This window comes from Oryx dammah, unplaced genomic scaffold, assembly GCF_014754425.2.
Source record: "Oryx dammah isolate SB20612 unplaced genomic scaffold, SCBI_Odam_1.1 HiC_scaffold_28, whole genome shotgun sequence".
NCBI classification, from domain to species: domain Eukaryota; kingdom Metazoa; phylum Chordata; class Mammalia; order Artiodactyla; family Bovidae; genus Oryx; species Oryx dammah.
In genome coordinates this window covers 84,039,386-84,053,820 of record NW_024070212.1, presented here as the reverse complement: position 1 = coordinate 84,053,820, position 14,435 = coordinate 84,039,386, and the positions used below count along the sequence as shown (strand labels likewise).

At 39.7% G+C, this 14,435-nt stretch overlaps 1 protein-coding gene across 1 annotated transcript in view; it reads left to right on the top strand.

Annotated features, from left to right (window-relative positions):
- The first annotated feature begins 409 nt into the window (after window positions 1-409).
- The window catches only part of HOOK1 (hook microtubule tethering protein 1), a 65,805-nt gene continuing 51,779 nt past the window's right edge, over window positions 410-14,435 (top strand). Inside the window, exons 1-3 of the mRNA XM_040232729.1 lie at window positions 410-675; window positions 7,124-7,209; window positions 12,662-12,734. Coding sequence (XP_040088663.1) covers window positions 613-675; window positions 7,124-7,209; window positions 12,662-12,734 — 222 coding nt within the window. The 5' untranslated portion in view covers window positions 410-612. The remainder of the gene's footprint in view (window positions 676-7,123; window positions 7,210-12,661; window positions 12,735-14,435) is intronic.

The following is a 14,435-nucleotide window of genomic DNA, read 5'->3' as shown; positions in this document are numbered from 1 at the left end:
CGCGATCGTCGACCTCACTAACGCCCCATCGCGCACGCGCACCCATTGCCCCCCGCCCTAACTGCACCTGCCAGGTCATAAACCCCTTCCCACCCGCTCGAGTTCTCACTAGGAGGCTGTCTTGTCTCACGTTGATTGGTCGAAGCCCAAGAGGGTGCGTCCAATCAGCAATCCCTCCTGCTCAACCAATTTCCGCTCTTCCCGCCCCCTCCCCGCCCCACCCGTCCCTGTCAGGCACCTATCTTCTTTGTGACTGGTGCGCGCCCAGGTCACTCAGTGCGGCAGGCAGAGGTGTGCCGGAGTGGGAAGGAGGGGCGGGAGGAGGGCGGGGAGGGGAGGGGAAGGGAGGGGGCGGGGCTCAGGTGCCGTGCGGCGCAGTCCAGGCCAGAAGCGGGTGGGGGCGAACTGCGGAGCGGGGCGGGGGCAGCGGCGAGGAGGGCGTTACGCCGGCGACGTCGGCCGCGCGAGGCTTCGCGCGTGAGCGGCGAGGGCACTGGGCCTGGCTACCGAGCTTTTCTGGTGGGCGAGCAGGTCCTCGACGCCGGCTCCTGGGGGAGCGCGGGGAGGAGGGAGGTGTCGGCGTCAGCGGTGTAGTCGACGGCGGTCCTGGCCATGGAAGAGACGCAGCCGCTTCCGCAGTCCGAGCTGCCGCTGTGCGACAGCCTCATCATTTGGGTGAGTGCGAGGGGGCGAAAGGGGCCGAGGGGCCGCGGCGAGTTCCTGGGGCAGGGGGATGCCTGGTTCTCGCAGGTTAGCCTGCGGAGGAGCGAGGGTCACCTGCGCCCCGGACTCCGCGCATTGCCCTCCGCGTCTCCAGTCGCCCTTGACCTCGAGAGTGCCACCTGCGGGTCGCGGGACAGGTGTGCGTAGGTGAGTGAGTGTGCGTACGTGTGTTTCTGTCTTCGAGGGTGGGAGGGGGAAGGGTAAAAGGAGCTGGAGGTGGGAGTGAGGGAGCGGGAAGGAGGACGCTTGTCTTACCGCCCTGATCATGCTCCTGACAGCTGTGGCGGGAGCCTAGCGCCCATCCGTTTACTCCCCGCTGGGCCATTTGCTCCCCACTGCTCTGCGCCCAGGCCCTAGACTTTCTGGACCACCGACATTCTTGCCTTCCGTCTGCAGAACAGCCTTCTCATAGAGACCTTTATGCTACTTGGGAGTGAAGACCCTCCTCTGAAACCTCCCTCCCACTGCAACCACCTAGCAGTAATTTGGAGGCAGGTGGCAAAGAAGTGGTTTTAGTTCATGGGTCAGTGCTTCTCCCGGACCCCAGGACTTCCGTTTTTGTAGAAGCCTCTTAGAAGAGATGTTTCCACGTATATATATCCTGCGTGGATCAGAAGATAATGTTGGGGGTGGGGCGCTCGTATTCTCTTTTTCTCACTGGTTCCCCTCCTCTTCCAATGGACAAGCATTTTCTTTAAAGAAAAAATACTTGGCATTTTCGTTTGCACTTTATCCGCACTTGGTAGTCCTATTAATTTATGTTGGGTTTGGACAGACAGGATCTATCCTCAGTATTGCTATCAACAAAAGTGTCTCACCTTTTGGAAGTGCTCAGCGATTGGAGAGAGCTGACATTTAGGTGTGGCTTCTAATCCATATTGGGCAGGTTTGACGCTCCATGGTCCACAAGGTGCAGTCAGTGATGCTCACCCCTAAAGCAGTTGTTTAGTTTTGTGTCGGGGAGTGTGTGTAAAATGGAATGTAAACAGACTAGATTTCAAGAGACAGTAATTGATGAATTTCTCTATCTCTCAATGCATGTAATTCAAAAGAAAGAAATCAGGGAATGTTTCTGGCAGTATGTGAATTCTCTTGTACATAAGCATAATGTAAAGGTACCTTTACACTTTGGAGGTAAATAGTTTTTGCTCTAAGTAAAATGCAAGCATCTGGAGTTTCTGAGTTAAAAGCAATTAGCTGACTGTTCACCCATATTTTCACTTAAACTTAGTATGGAGTTTAAATGCCATATTTAAGGTTGTCATGAAACAAGGCAGTTACTTCTACTGGTGTGGTTTAGTAAATGACTAATTAAAGGGTGTTTCCTAATCTGTTGCATTGTTGCTCTAAACATGTGACATATATAGTAAACTTAGTCTTCATGATGTCATTGACTTATATGAGGGTTGGTGGTGAAGTATAAGATTTTCATGAATTTTATTTAAAAACTTAAACTATTTCATGACTATATCCATTCTTTTAATCAGTATTAATAGTGAAGTTCCTACTTTGTATAAGACACTGAGGAAGAAAGATATCAAGAATAATCAAAGACTTCCATTTTAATTGGTGTGGTAGGTAGATCTGTGTATTTTTTGTAATGGAAGGCAAAATTCCTTAAAAACAGTAAAACTTTTATTTTATTTGTTTTCGGCCGTGCTGTTCAGCATATAAGGTCTTTGTTCCCCCACCAGGGATGGGATTGAACCCACGCCCCCTGCGTTGGGAGTGCAGAGTCTTAACCACTAGACCTCCAGGGCAGCCCCATGTAAAATAATCATTTAAAACATAAGGAATGATAATAGATGACAGAGTATAATCGGTTGTTTGCTCTCCAGTTCTCTCTCAGGCTGCTGAAACACTATGGAGAAAATGGAATTAATGTGCAGACTGTTGCCTCCCAAACGCTGCTATAGCCAAATCCTCCTGTTTCCATTCCCAGCCCAGCTTTATTATTAAGATTAACCATACAGTTCCTCTCGTGTTTCTCTTTGCAAACCTTAATCAGTATCCTGTTTGAGCCCCAGCCCTTCTCCCCATCAGGAAAGTGACCTCCTCTTTATCTTTGGCTCTGGCTCTAGATCCACACCTTCCACGTTGTCTAAAACTTTGCTCTGTCATTTATCCCCTCTCGTATCTATTTTTTCCTTTCCATTAGCTCCTTCCTCACTACATGTAAACTTGCTCGAATCTTCCCTCTCCTAAAGAGAAAAAACAGAAAAAGCCATCACTGAACCACACTGTATCCCCCCACTTTCCTTCGGTCATATTTCTTTCATTTTTAAATACTCATCCTTTATACTTTTTGAACTTTTATTTACACCTCAGCCCACTGCACTGGAGTTCTTTTCTCTAAGGCCTTCTCTTACTGGGTTTGGCAAACTGGAAACTTTTAGTATCCTTATGTTAATTGATGGTTCCTTTGTGAAATTATCTTCTGCCTTAGTTTCTTGGGTTCTTGCCTCTAGGCTTTTCTTTACTTCTTTGATTCTCAGAGAACTTTGCTGATTGTCAGCCACTTCACTGTTAGTGTCAGCTTACCTCTCCAACTTTCTACAAACTGCCCTCATGCCATGCTTCTCTGTGCCCCCATGCTGCATTGACTTTCTTTAGGAAGATAAGCATTTGTGTGGGGTTTTATTTATAAACGCATCACAGCTTTTTAACTTCTCTTTCCTCTACTTTGAAATATCCTTCTAGTTCTTTCAGTGGCTGATTGACTTACCATTCATTTCTTGGGTCTAGTGTCATCTTTCAGAGACACTGTGACAGTGAGTGACCTACCTGTACCCTACTCATATCCCGTTGTAACCTGTTAACCCCTTTTTGTTGTGTCTGTAAACACTTAACATTTTCTGAAGTCATCTTGTTTGCACTTTGGGGACAGAGCCCTTGCCTGACCTGTTTTCTGTTCTGTCACCAGGAACAAAAACTGACTAGGATCTCTAGTACAACATTGAATCAAAGTGATGATAGTAAATATCCTAGTCTTGGTCCTGATCTCGAAGACTAATATTCCACCATTGATTATTACACCACTAAGTACCTGGGATACATTTTTAACTGTTTCATAGAGGATTGATGAATTTGAACACGTTGAAATCAGGAGAAATGAGTTTTCAAGACACAGAGAAGAGCCCTTAGAAGTAATGTAAATGGTCTTCTTTGATGATAGGTTGAAAGATGGTAATGGAAGACACGTTTGTCATGATATCCCTGGACTCTTAATGTGTTCCCTGCCAATCTAAGTAATGTTAACCTGTTGAGAGGAAGTTGTAGGAGATAGAAGTTAAAAAAAAAAGTTATAACAGGAGAGAACACAGCTGCTAGTAAACCATGTTCTCTCAGTACTGCACATTATTCTAGGACAGTAGAACCATCCTTAACAGAAGTCACCAAGAAAAGTTGGTTAGGTGAAGAGATGCCTGTTCTGACAGTGTTTTAAAAGTTACGTTTTGTGATTTGAAATTCATCTTAAAATAACTAATTCTTCAAAATGTTATACTGCCACTTAGCAAAAAATTCAGGGCTGAAAGATAAAATTTGGCATCATTTACATGGTGGAGAGAGTTCAAGGTATGTGTGTGAAGATGAATTTAATTCTGCCTCTTGGCTCTGTGACATTTGAAATTTTAAAGTCTTTGGACTCTAATTTTACCAATAAAATTAAAGTGTTGGATATGCCCAAGTTACAAAAAAAAAAAAAAAGCACAGTTGAATCATTTTTATAAAGATCTTAAAAATCAAAGCAGTGATCCTGTTTCTGAAATGAGCAGCTGGAGGAAGAGAATTTGAGACCAGAGTTGACTCAAAGTTGAGTTTTTGTTGACTTACAGTTGTGAAAACCCCTTTTCTTTCTTGATTTCTTTGACATTTATATTGAAGCAGTTCAGGAACAGCAGTTCCACATTTCTGATCATTTGCTTTATTTAAAAATAAAGAAGAAAGTAAGATGCTGTTTGCCAGAGGACCGTGTTTAGAGATGGAAGCCTTGTCTGTCATTTTTGGGTCACTCACAAAGAGACTTTGGCCTCTTCACCTCTATGAAGAGTGTTCTGAAGAATACATTTTCTTTTGTCCTGCTGCTTTGGCTATACTCCCTGTACTGGGCTTTATAATTTATTCACACTTCTTGGTTATAAAGTCGTTCAGTTTAGCCAAATGAAATGACATTCTCTATTACCTATTTTGTAACTAGTTTAAAAGCTTACAGGAAATACTTTTCATGGCTGTAAAAAGGAGAAATTGATCTTAATTTGGGTGTGGTGGGCCTTGAGGCACTCAGTGTATTTACTCCTTTTACATACATCTTTACTATTTTGCCTAATATTCTGTGTCTCATGAAATTGTCTTTTTAAAATCACTAATCATAACCATTTTATAGAAAGTTAATGGGGTAAAGTGTAAGAAGGAAGGGTTGAAAGTGGAAGCCACATTTTACCTGAAAGTATATGATTATTGTCCTTTGAAAAATGCCCTAAACCCTGGGGTTTTCCTTCCTTGTACACCCACTCAACTGCAAAATCCTTTTTACTTTGTATTTTACATATTCCATGAATTCACACTGTCCTCTCAGTCAGTATTATGGTAACTCACCTCAGCATCCCAGGTTGTCACAAAGACCGTTGCCGGAGCCTTCTGACCCACACAGGCATAAAGCTCTTCTCTCCCGTTCTCTGTGTCACTCTTACTGCTCTCCACAACGTACTAAAGATGTCTCTCCCTTGTTACTCTTCAGTGATTCTTCATCACCCAGAGCAATAGTTCTAAAAAAATGAGGTGCCTAACAATCACTTGGGGATTTTCTGATTCTGATACATGTTGTCTTAGACTCCACACTTTGAGAAACCCTGACTCACAGCTAATGTGCTAACAGCTGTTGAATTTGTACCATGTGCTAGACACAGATCTAAGTACACTGTGTTTGCTAATTTATTTAATTCTCACAACCATCTTGTGAGGTAGAAACTATTCTGCTGTTTCCCCATAATATAGATAATGCCCTGAAGGTTAATCCCAAGTTTCTCACCACGGCCCTTCCGAGCTCTAACCTGTGCCCCTTGGTTGTCTCCCTTGGCACTGAAATGCGTAGAAATCCAGCAATACTGAACTATGCGTTACCTAAAAATACTGTTTCTTTTCTTTTATTTGTACTCTTTCCATGTTTCTATTTCCTAAAGCTTCCTTCTCCTGGTCCTTTGTAATACTCAAGACCATCCATTGGAATGTCTCTAGTAAGTCTTTCCTGGTACACACCCTTGTTAGACTAGCTGGCTCTTGCACACTTCAGGACATTTTGTGCATGCTGCAGTCACGGGAGTAGAGTGGCATCTTCTAGAGATGATTCGTGTCTTTTTCTCCTCTCCTGAATTCTCAACTGAAGCTACTTAAATGTGGAAACCCGGTAATGTTCCCTTGTAATTCCACCTTATACTGCAGTGCCCTGCGTACAGTAGAAAGCTCAGGAAAGTATCTTTATCTTTGTGCTTTGAAAGTAATTGTGGCTTGATTTAGTTTCTGTTAATCTTCCATGTTGTGTTAGGATAATAGAGACAGATTTCTAGAACCTCAAAATAAGCAGCAACCACTAAAGGTGTTTTATGGTGGTAAACTAAGGAATTAGAATTGAATAATTGAATAGTAAAGGAGGTGAATAAATGCGGGAAAAGAGAATCATAGTATATTTAATTTAAGATCTTTACAGATTGAGATTGGATTTCTAGAAAGTATATAATCCATTTTAGCTCTGCTGTAATTTGCTTTTAAACAATTCTTCTATCTTGTATTTACCTATTAGAAGGAGCTGCCACCATTTCACTTTTCTTTTCAAAATATACATGAATATTCAACAGATTTGGAAAGTTAGTAGTATCTAGCACCGAACTAGATAGAAACAACTTGATGTTGTAGGTGGACCCTGGACCGTTCATGCTCTAAGGATAACTGTTGGTAGCAGGCAGAAGTCTTGCCTAGAGCTCAGTGATAAACTAGGTAGTATTAAACTTGACATTTGTAGCCTTTGTTTTCCTAGCAAGTGATATGAATGAAATTTTAACTTGCAGATATTAGGTTATTTTAAAGTTCTTTTTCTAATGTTATTCTCCTAAAAATAGACAAAACACAAAGTATGACTCTCTTAAGAGTTCTACATGTATTTTTCAGAAATTCTGAAGTACTTCATACATGACATCAATATATCTGAATATTTTAGGTATAATATTCAGTGGTTTTATGAAATGTTAAGTGTTTATTCTTATAAAAATACAACACAGCTATAGAAACTTATTAGTATAGTTTCCTTTGTTTGGCAGAGAGTGTTCTCTCTAGTGTTCATTCATGTATATAAATTCAGTGGAGTGAGGAGTATGGCATTAAAGTAACTTGCTTTATGTCATTTTAGCTGCAGACATTCAATACTGCTGCACCCTGTCAGGATGTCAAACAGCTGACTAGTGGAGTTGCCATGGCACAAGTTCTTCATCAAATGTAAGTATTGTTTCAGATTCTTCCTAAAATAATTATATTGTAAGGCTACTGAAACTTGATCCTTTTTAGCGCTGACAGGCGTATGGTATCAAGGTATTCATCTAGGGGACAAAAAATTTTACCATCTGATTATTTCTTGCTTATTCATAGAGATACATCTTAATTAAATTACCAGTCAGGATTCTTATCTATTCAAGAGATGTTTAATTTTAAACTTGTTCTGGTCGTGTTCACAAGTTATAGTTACTAGGAAAGAAGCAGGTTAAATGAGTGATATAATTTCTTACAAGGTTTTCTCCAGTTATACTATTGTCATTTTAAGGTATCAGTGCGTAGAGATTATTGTTTTTTAGATAATTCAAACGTGAAATACTGGTTTTAGAAAAAAATATTAAATTTAAATTTTATATTTGAATTAATAATAGCAGTTGGATGAATCCACCAATAATGAAATGTTCTCTAAATGAAATTTTAGCTCACAAATGCTAGGGAACCTTATCCAGTAAAGATATTCTGTTTGGGTTGGGCCCATTTTAAGTAATTCTACAATATCAAAAGAGCCTTAATCCATTATTTCACCATTTTGGCCAAGCATTGTAAGAGGATTCGGGTTATAATATCCGCAGTATGAACTGTACTTTTAATAAGACAAGAGGGCCAATGCTATAGTTATAATTTATTAATTGTCATATTGATTTTGTATTAGCTGACATTCGTGATAATATATCTTCAATGAATCCTATCTCTGCTACATGGCTTTAGATGTCAGAAATTGTTTAATTATTGTCATCATTTTTGTAAAGGTTCTTTTTTATGATTGACTCCGAAAAATGCTTTAGCAAAAAATGGGTTAGCAGAAATTCTTTACCATTCTTAAAAAAAACAACTTGAAACAATATCATAATCTTAGTTACTTTGAATCTTTAAAATGATCTAATTTGAATAGACAGATTTTATGGTTAACTCAAGATTAACACTTTAAAAGATAAATTTAGCATGTTAACATATTTTTTTTGGCAGTCATTCTGAAGTATGCCTTACTTCCCTGCTTTCTTAAAAATGTTTCTTAATTATTTTATTTTTACCCTGATTGGCTTTCAGTTCAGTTCAGTTCAGTCGCTCAGTCGTGTCTGACTCTTGAATGGCAGAGTCAACCCCCCACCCCATGCCACCCCATGAATCACAGCACACCAGGCCTCCCTGTCCATCACCAACTCCCAGAGTTTACCGGGAGTCCATCGAGTTAGTGGTACCATCCAGCCATCTCATCCTCTGTTGTCCCCTTCTTCTGCCCCCCAATCCCTCCCAGCATCAGGGTCTTTCCCAATGGATCAGCTCTTCGCATGAGGTGGCCAAAGTGTTGGAGTTTTGGCTTCAGCATCAGTCCTTCCAATGAACACCCAGGACTCATCTCCTTTAGGATGGACTGGTTGGATCTCCTTGCAGTCCAAGGGACTCTCAAGAGTCTTCTCCAACACTACAGTTCAAAAGCATCAACTCTTCGGCACTCGGCTTTCTTCCCAGTCCAACTCTTACATCCATACATGACCACTGGAAAAACCATAGCCTTGGCTAGATGGACCTTTGTTGACAAAGTAATGTCTCTGCTTTTCAATATGCTGTCTAGGTTGGTCATAGCTTTTCTTCTGAGGAGTAAGTGTCTTTTAATTTCATGGCTGCAGTCACCATCTTCAGTGATTTTGGAGCCCAAAAAATAAAGTCTTGACACTGTTTCCACTGTTTCCCTATCTATTTGCCATGAAGTGATGCCATGATCTTCATTTTCTGAATGTTGAGCTTTAAGCCAACTTTTTCACTCTCCTCTTTCACTTTCATCAAGAGGCTTTTTAGTTCCTCTTCACTTTCTGCCATAAGGGTGGTGTCATCTGCATATCTGAGGTTATTGATATTTCTCCTGGCAATCTTGATTCCAGCTTGTGTTGCTTCCAGTCCAGTGTTTCTCATGATGTACTCTGCATATAAGTTAAATAAGCAGGGTGACGTTATACAGCCTTGACATACTCCTTTTCCTATTTGGAACCAGTCTGTTGTTTCATGTCCAGTTCTAACTGTTGTTTCCTGACCGGCATATAGATTGTCTTTAAAGTGATTTAATTGGTCCAAACTAAGAATTGGGCTTCCCAGGTGGTGCTAGTGGTAAAGAATCCACCTGCCAAAGCAGGATATAAAAGACACTGGTTCAGTCCTTGGGTCAGCAATATCCCATGGAGAAGGGAATGGCAACCCACTCCAGTATTCTTGCCTGGAGTATCCCATGGACACAGGAGCCTGGCAGGCTGCAGTCTATATGGTCAGAAAGAATTGGACACAACTGAAGCAACTTAGCACGCACATAAGAATTGTGAACATGGTCTTGTTGATTTGGGAAGTTCATCATTGTTTTAATGTATAGTCTGGCCTTTTCTCATTGTTGTGGGTGTTGGTGTGGATATAGCTATCTTGTGATTGGCATAGATGTAAGGCTGATGAACGTTCACTTACTTTGATATCCAAAAATGTTATTTAAATGTATTGAAGCATATTTCATAGCTTTACACCACAACATAGATGAGAGCTGTTTTTACCACTATATGATGATATATATATGGCTCTTTGACCTCCTATATGCCAGTACTATACCTGATGTTTAGAGAAGGGTCAGGTTAATTTTAGTTAAACTATATCCTTTATCACCAACTCATTTTTACGTAATGTGTTGGATTCTGTTGTTATTGCTGATCCTCTGTCTCTCCAATTTTTTTTTATTCTCTCTTTTGTCTCTTACCATCTTCTAATAGCTTTTCTGCAGGAATAATATGAGTGAACCAATCAGAAAGCTTTCTTTCTTCATAAAACAAATGACAGTGACCTAAAATTGGCCCTAAACCTCTTGCTTCATTTACTTGTTTTTGCATGTACTTAGATGTGTAAACCTCCTTATCCTATAAGAGCCAGTTTAAATTTATTTTTCTTTTGAACTCCTTTCCATTTTTGTAAGCTTTTTAGAAGTCTGGCTCCAGACTGTGAAACTCACAGCATATGTTTTCCCTTAGTTGGGTCAGTGTATCATACTCCTGCTTTAAAAAAAAAAAAAAAGCAGCAAATTTTACTTTATTTCTTTGAAGACTTCAAAGCACTTTATATATGTTCCAATTTATTATGTATTTCTTTGATAGCTGTTGTGACTCACATCAAAGTTGTTACTGAAAATGAGATAGGAAAGTTTGCTTTTTTAAGGAAATAGCAAAATCTAGTGAATAATTCTTTCATTAGTTACCTGAGGCAGATACACTTCTAAATAATACAGTCTTAAAAATCAATTCCCAAAGTATATGACTTAGACATGATGAGTCATGAAATTGTTGCTAGGATTCTGCACTTCTTTATTTGTTATCTTTAGTCCGAATACATAATACATATCTTTTTTAAATGCAGAAACTGTTGCTATTTTAAAGACAAATGGGAGAAAACCTGTAACTACAACTGTATTCATTTCTTGGGATTTTCATAACAAAATGCAACAGATTATGTGGCTTAAAATAACAAAACTATCTTCTTTAGAGTTCAGGAGGTTACAAGTCCTATATCAAGGTATTGACTGGACCATGCTCCCTTAAAAACCTCTAGGTCAGGATCCTACTGTGCTGTTTCTAGTCTCTGGGTCTCCAGGCATCCCTTAGTTTGAGGTTCAGTTCAGTTCATTTCAGTCGCTCAGTTGTGTCCGACTCTTTGCGACCCCATGAACCACAGCACTCCAGGCCTCCCTGTCCATCACCAACTCCTGGAGTCCACCCAAACCCATGTCCATTGAGTTGGTGATGCCATCCAACCATCTCATCCTCTGTCGTCCCCTTCTCCTCCTGCCCTCAATCTTTCCCAGCGTCAGGGTTTATTCCAGTGAGTCAGCTCTTCGCATCAGGTGGCCAAAGTATTGGAGTTTCAGCTTCAGCATCAGTCCTTCCAATGAACACCCAGGACTGATCTCCTTTAGGATGGACTGATTGGATCTTGCAGTCCAAGGGACTCTCAAGAGTCTTCTCCAACACTACAGTTCAAAAGCATCAACTCTTCGGCACTCAGCTTTCTTCCCAGTCCAACTCTTACATCCATACATGACCACTGGAAAAACCATAGCCTTGACTAGATGGCCCTTTGTTGACAAAGTAATGTCTCTGCTTTTCAATATGCTGTCTAGGTTGGTCATAGCTTTTCTTCTGAGGAGTAAGTGTCTTTTAATTTCATGGCTGCAGTCACCATCTGCAGTGATTTTGGAGCCCAGAAAAATAAAGTCAGCCAATGTTTCCACTGTTTCCCTATCTATTTGCCATGAAGTGATGGGCCCAGATGCCATAATCTTCGTTTTCTGAATATTGAGCTTTAAGCCAACTTTTTCACTCTCCTCTTTCACTTTCATGAAGAGGCTTTTTAGCTCCTCTTCACTTTCTGCCATAAAAGTGCTCTTTACTTTCTCCCTTTAGTAGCTATTTCTCTAAGAGGATAGTAAATTTTTCATCTTTGTGTTAATCTCACTCAATTTTTTACTCAGAGTAAGCCTCCAAATATTGTTTAGAATATAATCTTTTATTATAGCTGACTATTTTTAATCAGATGTTATTCTTCAAGGCCTTATTAAATACATAATAATTTGATTTAGCAGCTCTTTGTCTTGGACTTCCATGCCAATTTAAGGCTTAACAAATTTAATAGTAAACTTTGCTATGTACTGGTGTCACTTAAGAGAAGTAAATGGAAACCCACTCCAGTATTCTTAGCTGGAGAATCCTGTGGAGCCTGGAGGGCTGCTGTCCTTAGGGTCGCACAGAGCTGGACATGGCTGAAGTGACTTAGCATGCATGCATGCATTGGAGAAGGAAATGGCAACCCATTCCAGTATTCTTGCGTGGAGAATCCCAGGCACAGAGGAGCCTGGTGGGCTGCCGTCTATGGGGTCGCACAGAGTCAGACATGACTGAAGTGACCTAGCAGCAGCAACAGCAGTGTCACTTAGGGCAAATTACTATCTTATCCTGAGTTCACTAAAGGAATAAGATTGGGGATCATAGACCCTTTACTGAGTTACTGTTATATTAAAATGAAGTGATGTGCAAAACATTAGGTACAATGCTTGACATGTAGTATATACATTAAATTGTTTTCTTTTTTTCCCTTTAGGATTGGGATGTTTACATCTACCTGCCACCAGGGTGCCTAGTATGAGTTATTTAGTAAATTTTATTAAATTGAAGATGTTAATGACTTAATTCATTTACTATGAGAAATTCCAAAAGAAACCCTTAGGAATAACAAAAAATTCAGTGGGTTCATTTTAAATAATATTTACTGTTCTTAATAAGGACAGCTTTTAAGATGGAAAATAACTTTATCTATTGATTAGATTTGGTATTTTCATGTCATAAAAACATTTTAATGTTCATTTGTATTTTTGTTGTAGTGATGTAGCTTGGTTTGATGAATCTTGGTTAAGCCGAATTAAAGAAGATGCTGGTGACAACTGGAGAATAAAGGTAAGCAGAATGAATGCTAGATGTACACGATCCAAACAGTGATTCTGAAATTAGCGCTGCTGCTGCTGCTGCTGCTGCTGCTAAGTCGCTTCAGTCGTGTCCGACACTGTGCGACCCCATAGACGGCAGCCCACCAGGCTCCCCTGTCCCTGGGATTCTCCAGGCAGGAACACTGGAGTGGGTTGCCATTTCCTTCTCCAAGCTCAACTAAATCTTTTTTTTTAAACTAACTGAAGGCTGTATTTTTTTTGTGTATAGTTTCAGTTTTGATAGTTACATGTGTTCTTATACCATCATAATCAGACGTAGAACATTTTCATTAACCAAAAACATGTACGTATTCCCCTTACTAGTTAATCCTCACTCCTAAGTTGGCCCTGGATGGCCACAGATCTGCTTTTAGTCACTGTAGGTTTAATTTCTAGAAAGTGAAAGTCGCTCAGTCTTGTCTGACTCTTTGCCACCTCGTGAACTATATAGTCCATGTAATTCTCCAGCCCAGAATACTGGAGTGGTTAGCCTTTCCTTTCTCTGGGGGATCTTCTCAACCCAGGGATGAACCCAGTGTCTCCCATATTGCAGGCGGATTATTTACCAGCTGAGCCACAAAGGAAGCCCAAGAATGCTGCAGTGGGTAGCCTGTCCCTGCTCCAGGGTATCTTTCCCACCCAGGATTCTGTACCAACTGAGCTATCAGGGAAGCCCTTAATTTCTAGAGTTCAATATAAATGGAATTGGACATTATGAACTCTCTGGTATTCTTCTACTCAGTGTAATGTTTTATTTAGAGACTCATCAACGTTGCCTGTATTAGTAGTTTTTTTTTTTTTTTGCTGACTAGTATTTCATTACACTGATTTACTACAATTTGCTTAGCCTGTTGATGAATCTTTGAACTGTTTTTAGTGTTTCTTCCTTAATACTGGTGATTTATGTCTTTTCTATTATCTTTCTTGATAAATCTGGTTTGATTTTCCATTTTTTGAATTTTTTTTTTTCAAAAGAGCAGCTTTTGTTTTCTTTTTTGTTGATTTCCTTTCTGATCTTTATTATTTCCTTTTTCTTTATGTCTGTACGTTTTTTTTGCTTCTTAAGAGGAAGGCTTAAATGATGTTTTAAGCACTTTTCCCTAATAGTAAGCATTGCCTTAGCCAGAGCCACACATTTTAACATACTGTGTTCTTATTTTCATTTCATTCAAAATACTTGATAATTTCCCTTGTGATTTTTCTTTTGACCCCTGAATAAGTATTAGAATAAGTATTTCAGCTTCTAAATATTTGAGGATTTTCTATGTATCTTTTATTTCTTAATCTATAAATTAATTCCATTTTGGTTTGAGAACATACTCTGAATTCTTTTACATTTACTGAGACTCATTTTGTGACGTAATATATTGTGTGTCTTGGTGAATATTCTGTGTACACTTGAAAATAACATACATTCTGCATTTCTACATGTATAGATTATTTCACTTCTTTGATAGTACTGTTTACATCTTTTATATCTCTATTGATTTTCTGTCTGATTATTCTGTCAGTTAAGGGAGGAGGAGTTTTCAAATCAGTAATGATGATTGTGGATTTTTCAGTTTCTCCTTTCAGATCTGTAAATATTTTAATCATGTAATTTGAATCTATGTTATATGGTTTACATACATTAGTTTTTTATGTCTTGTTGATGAATGAATCTACTTTCCAT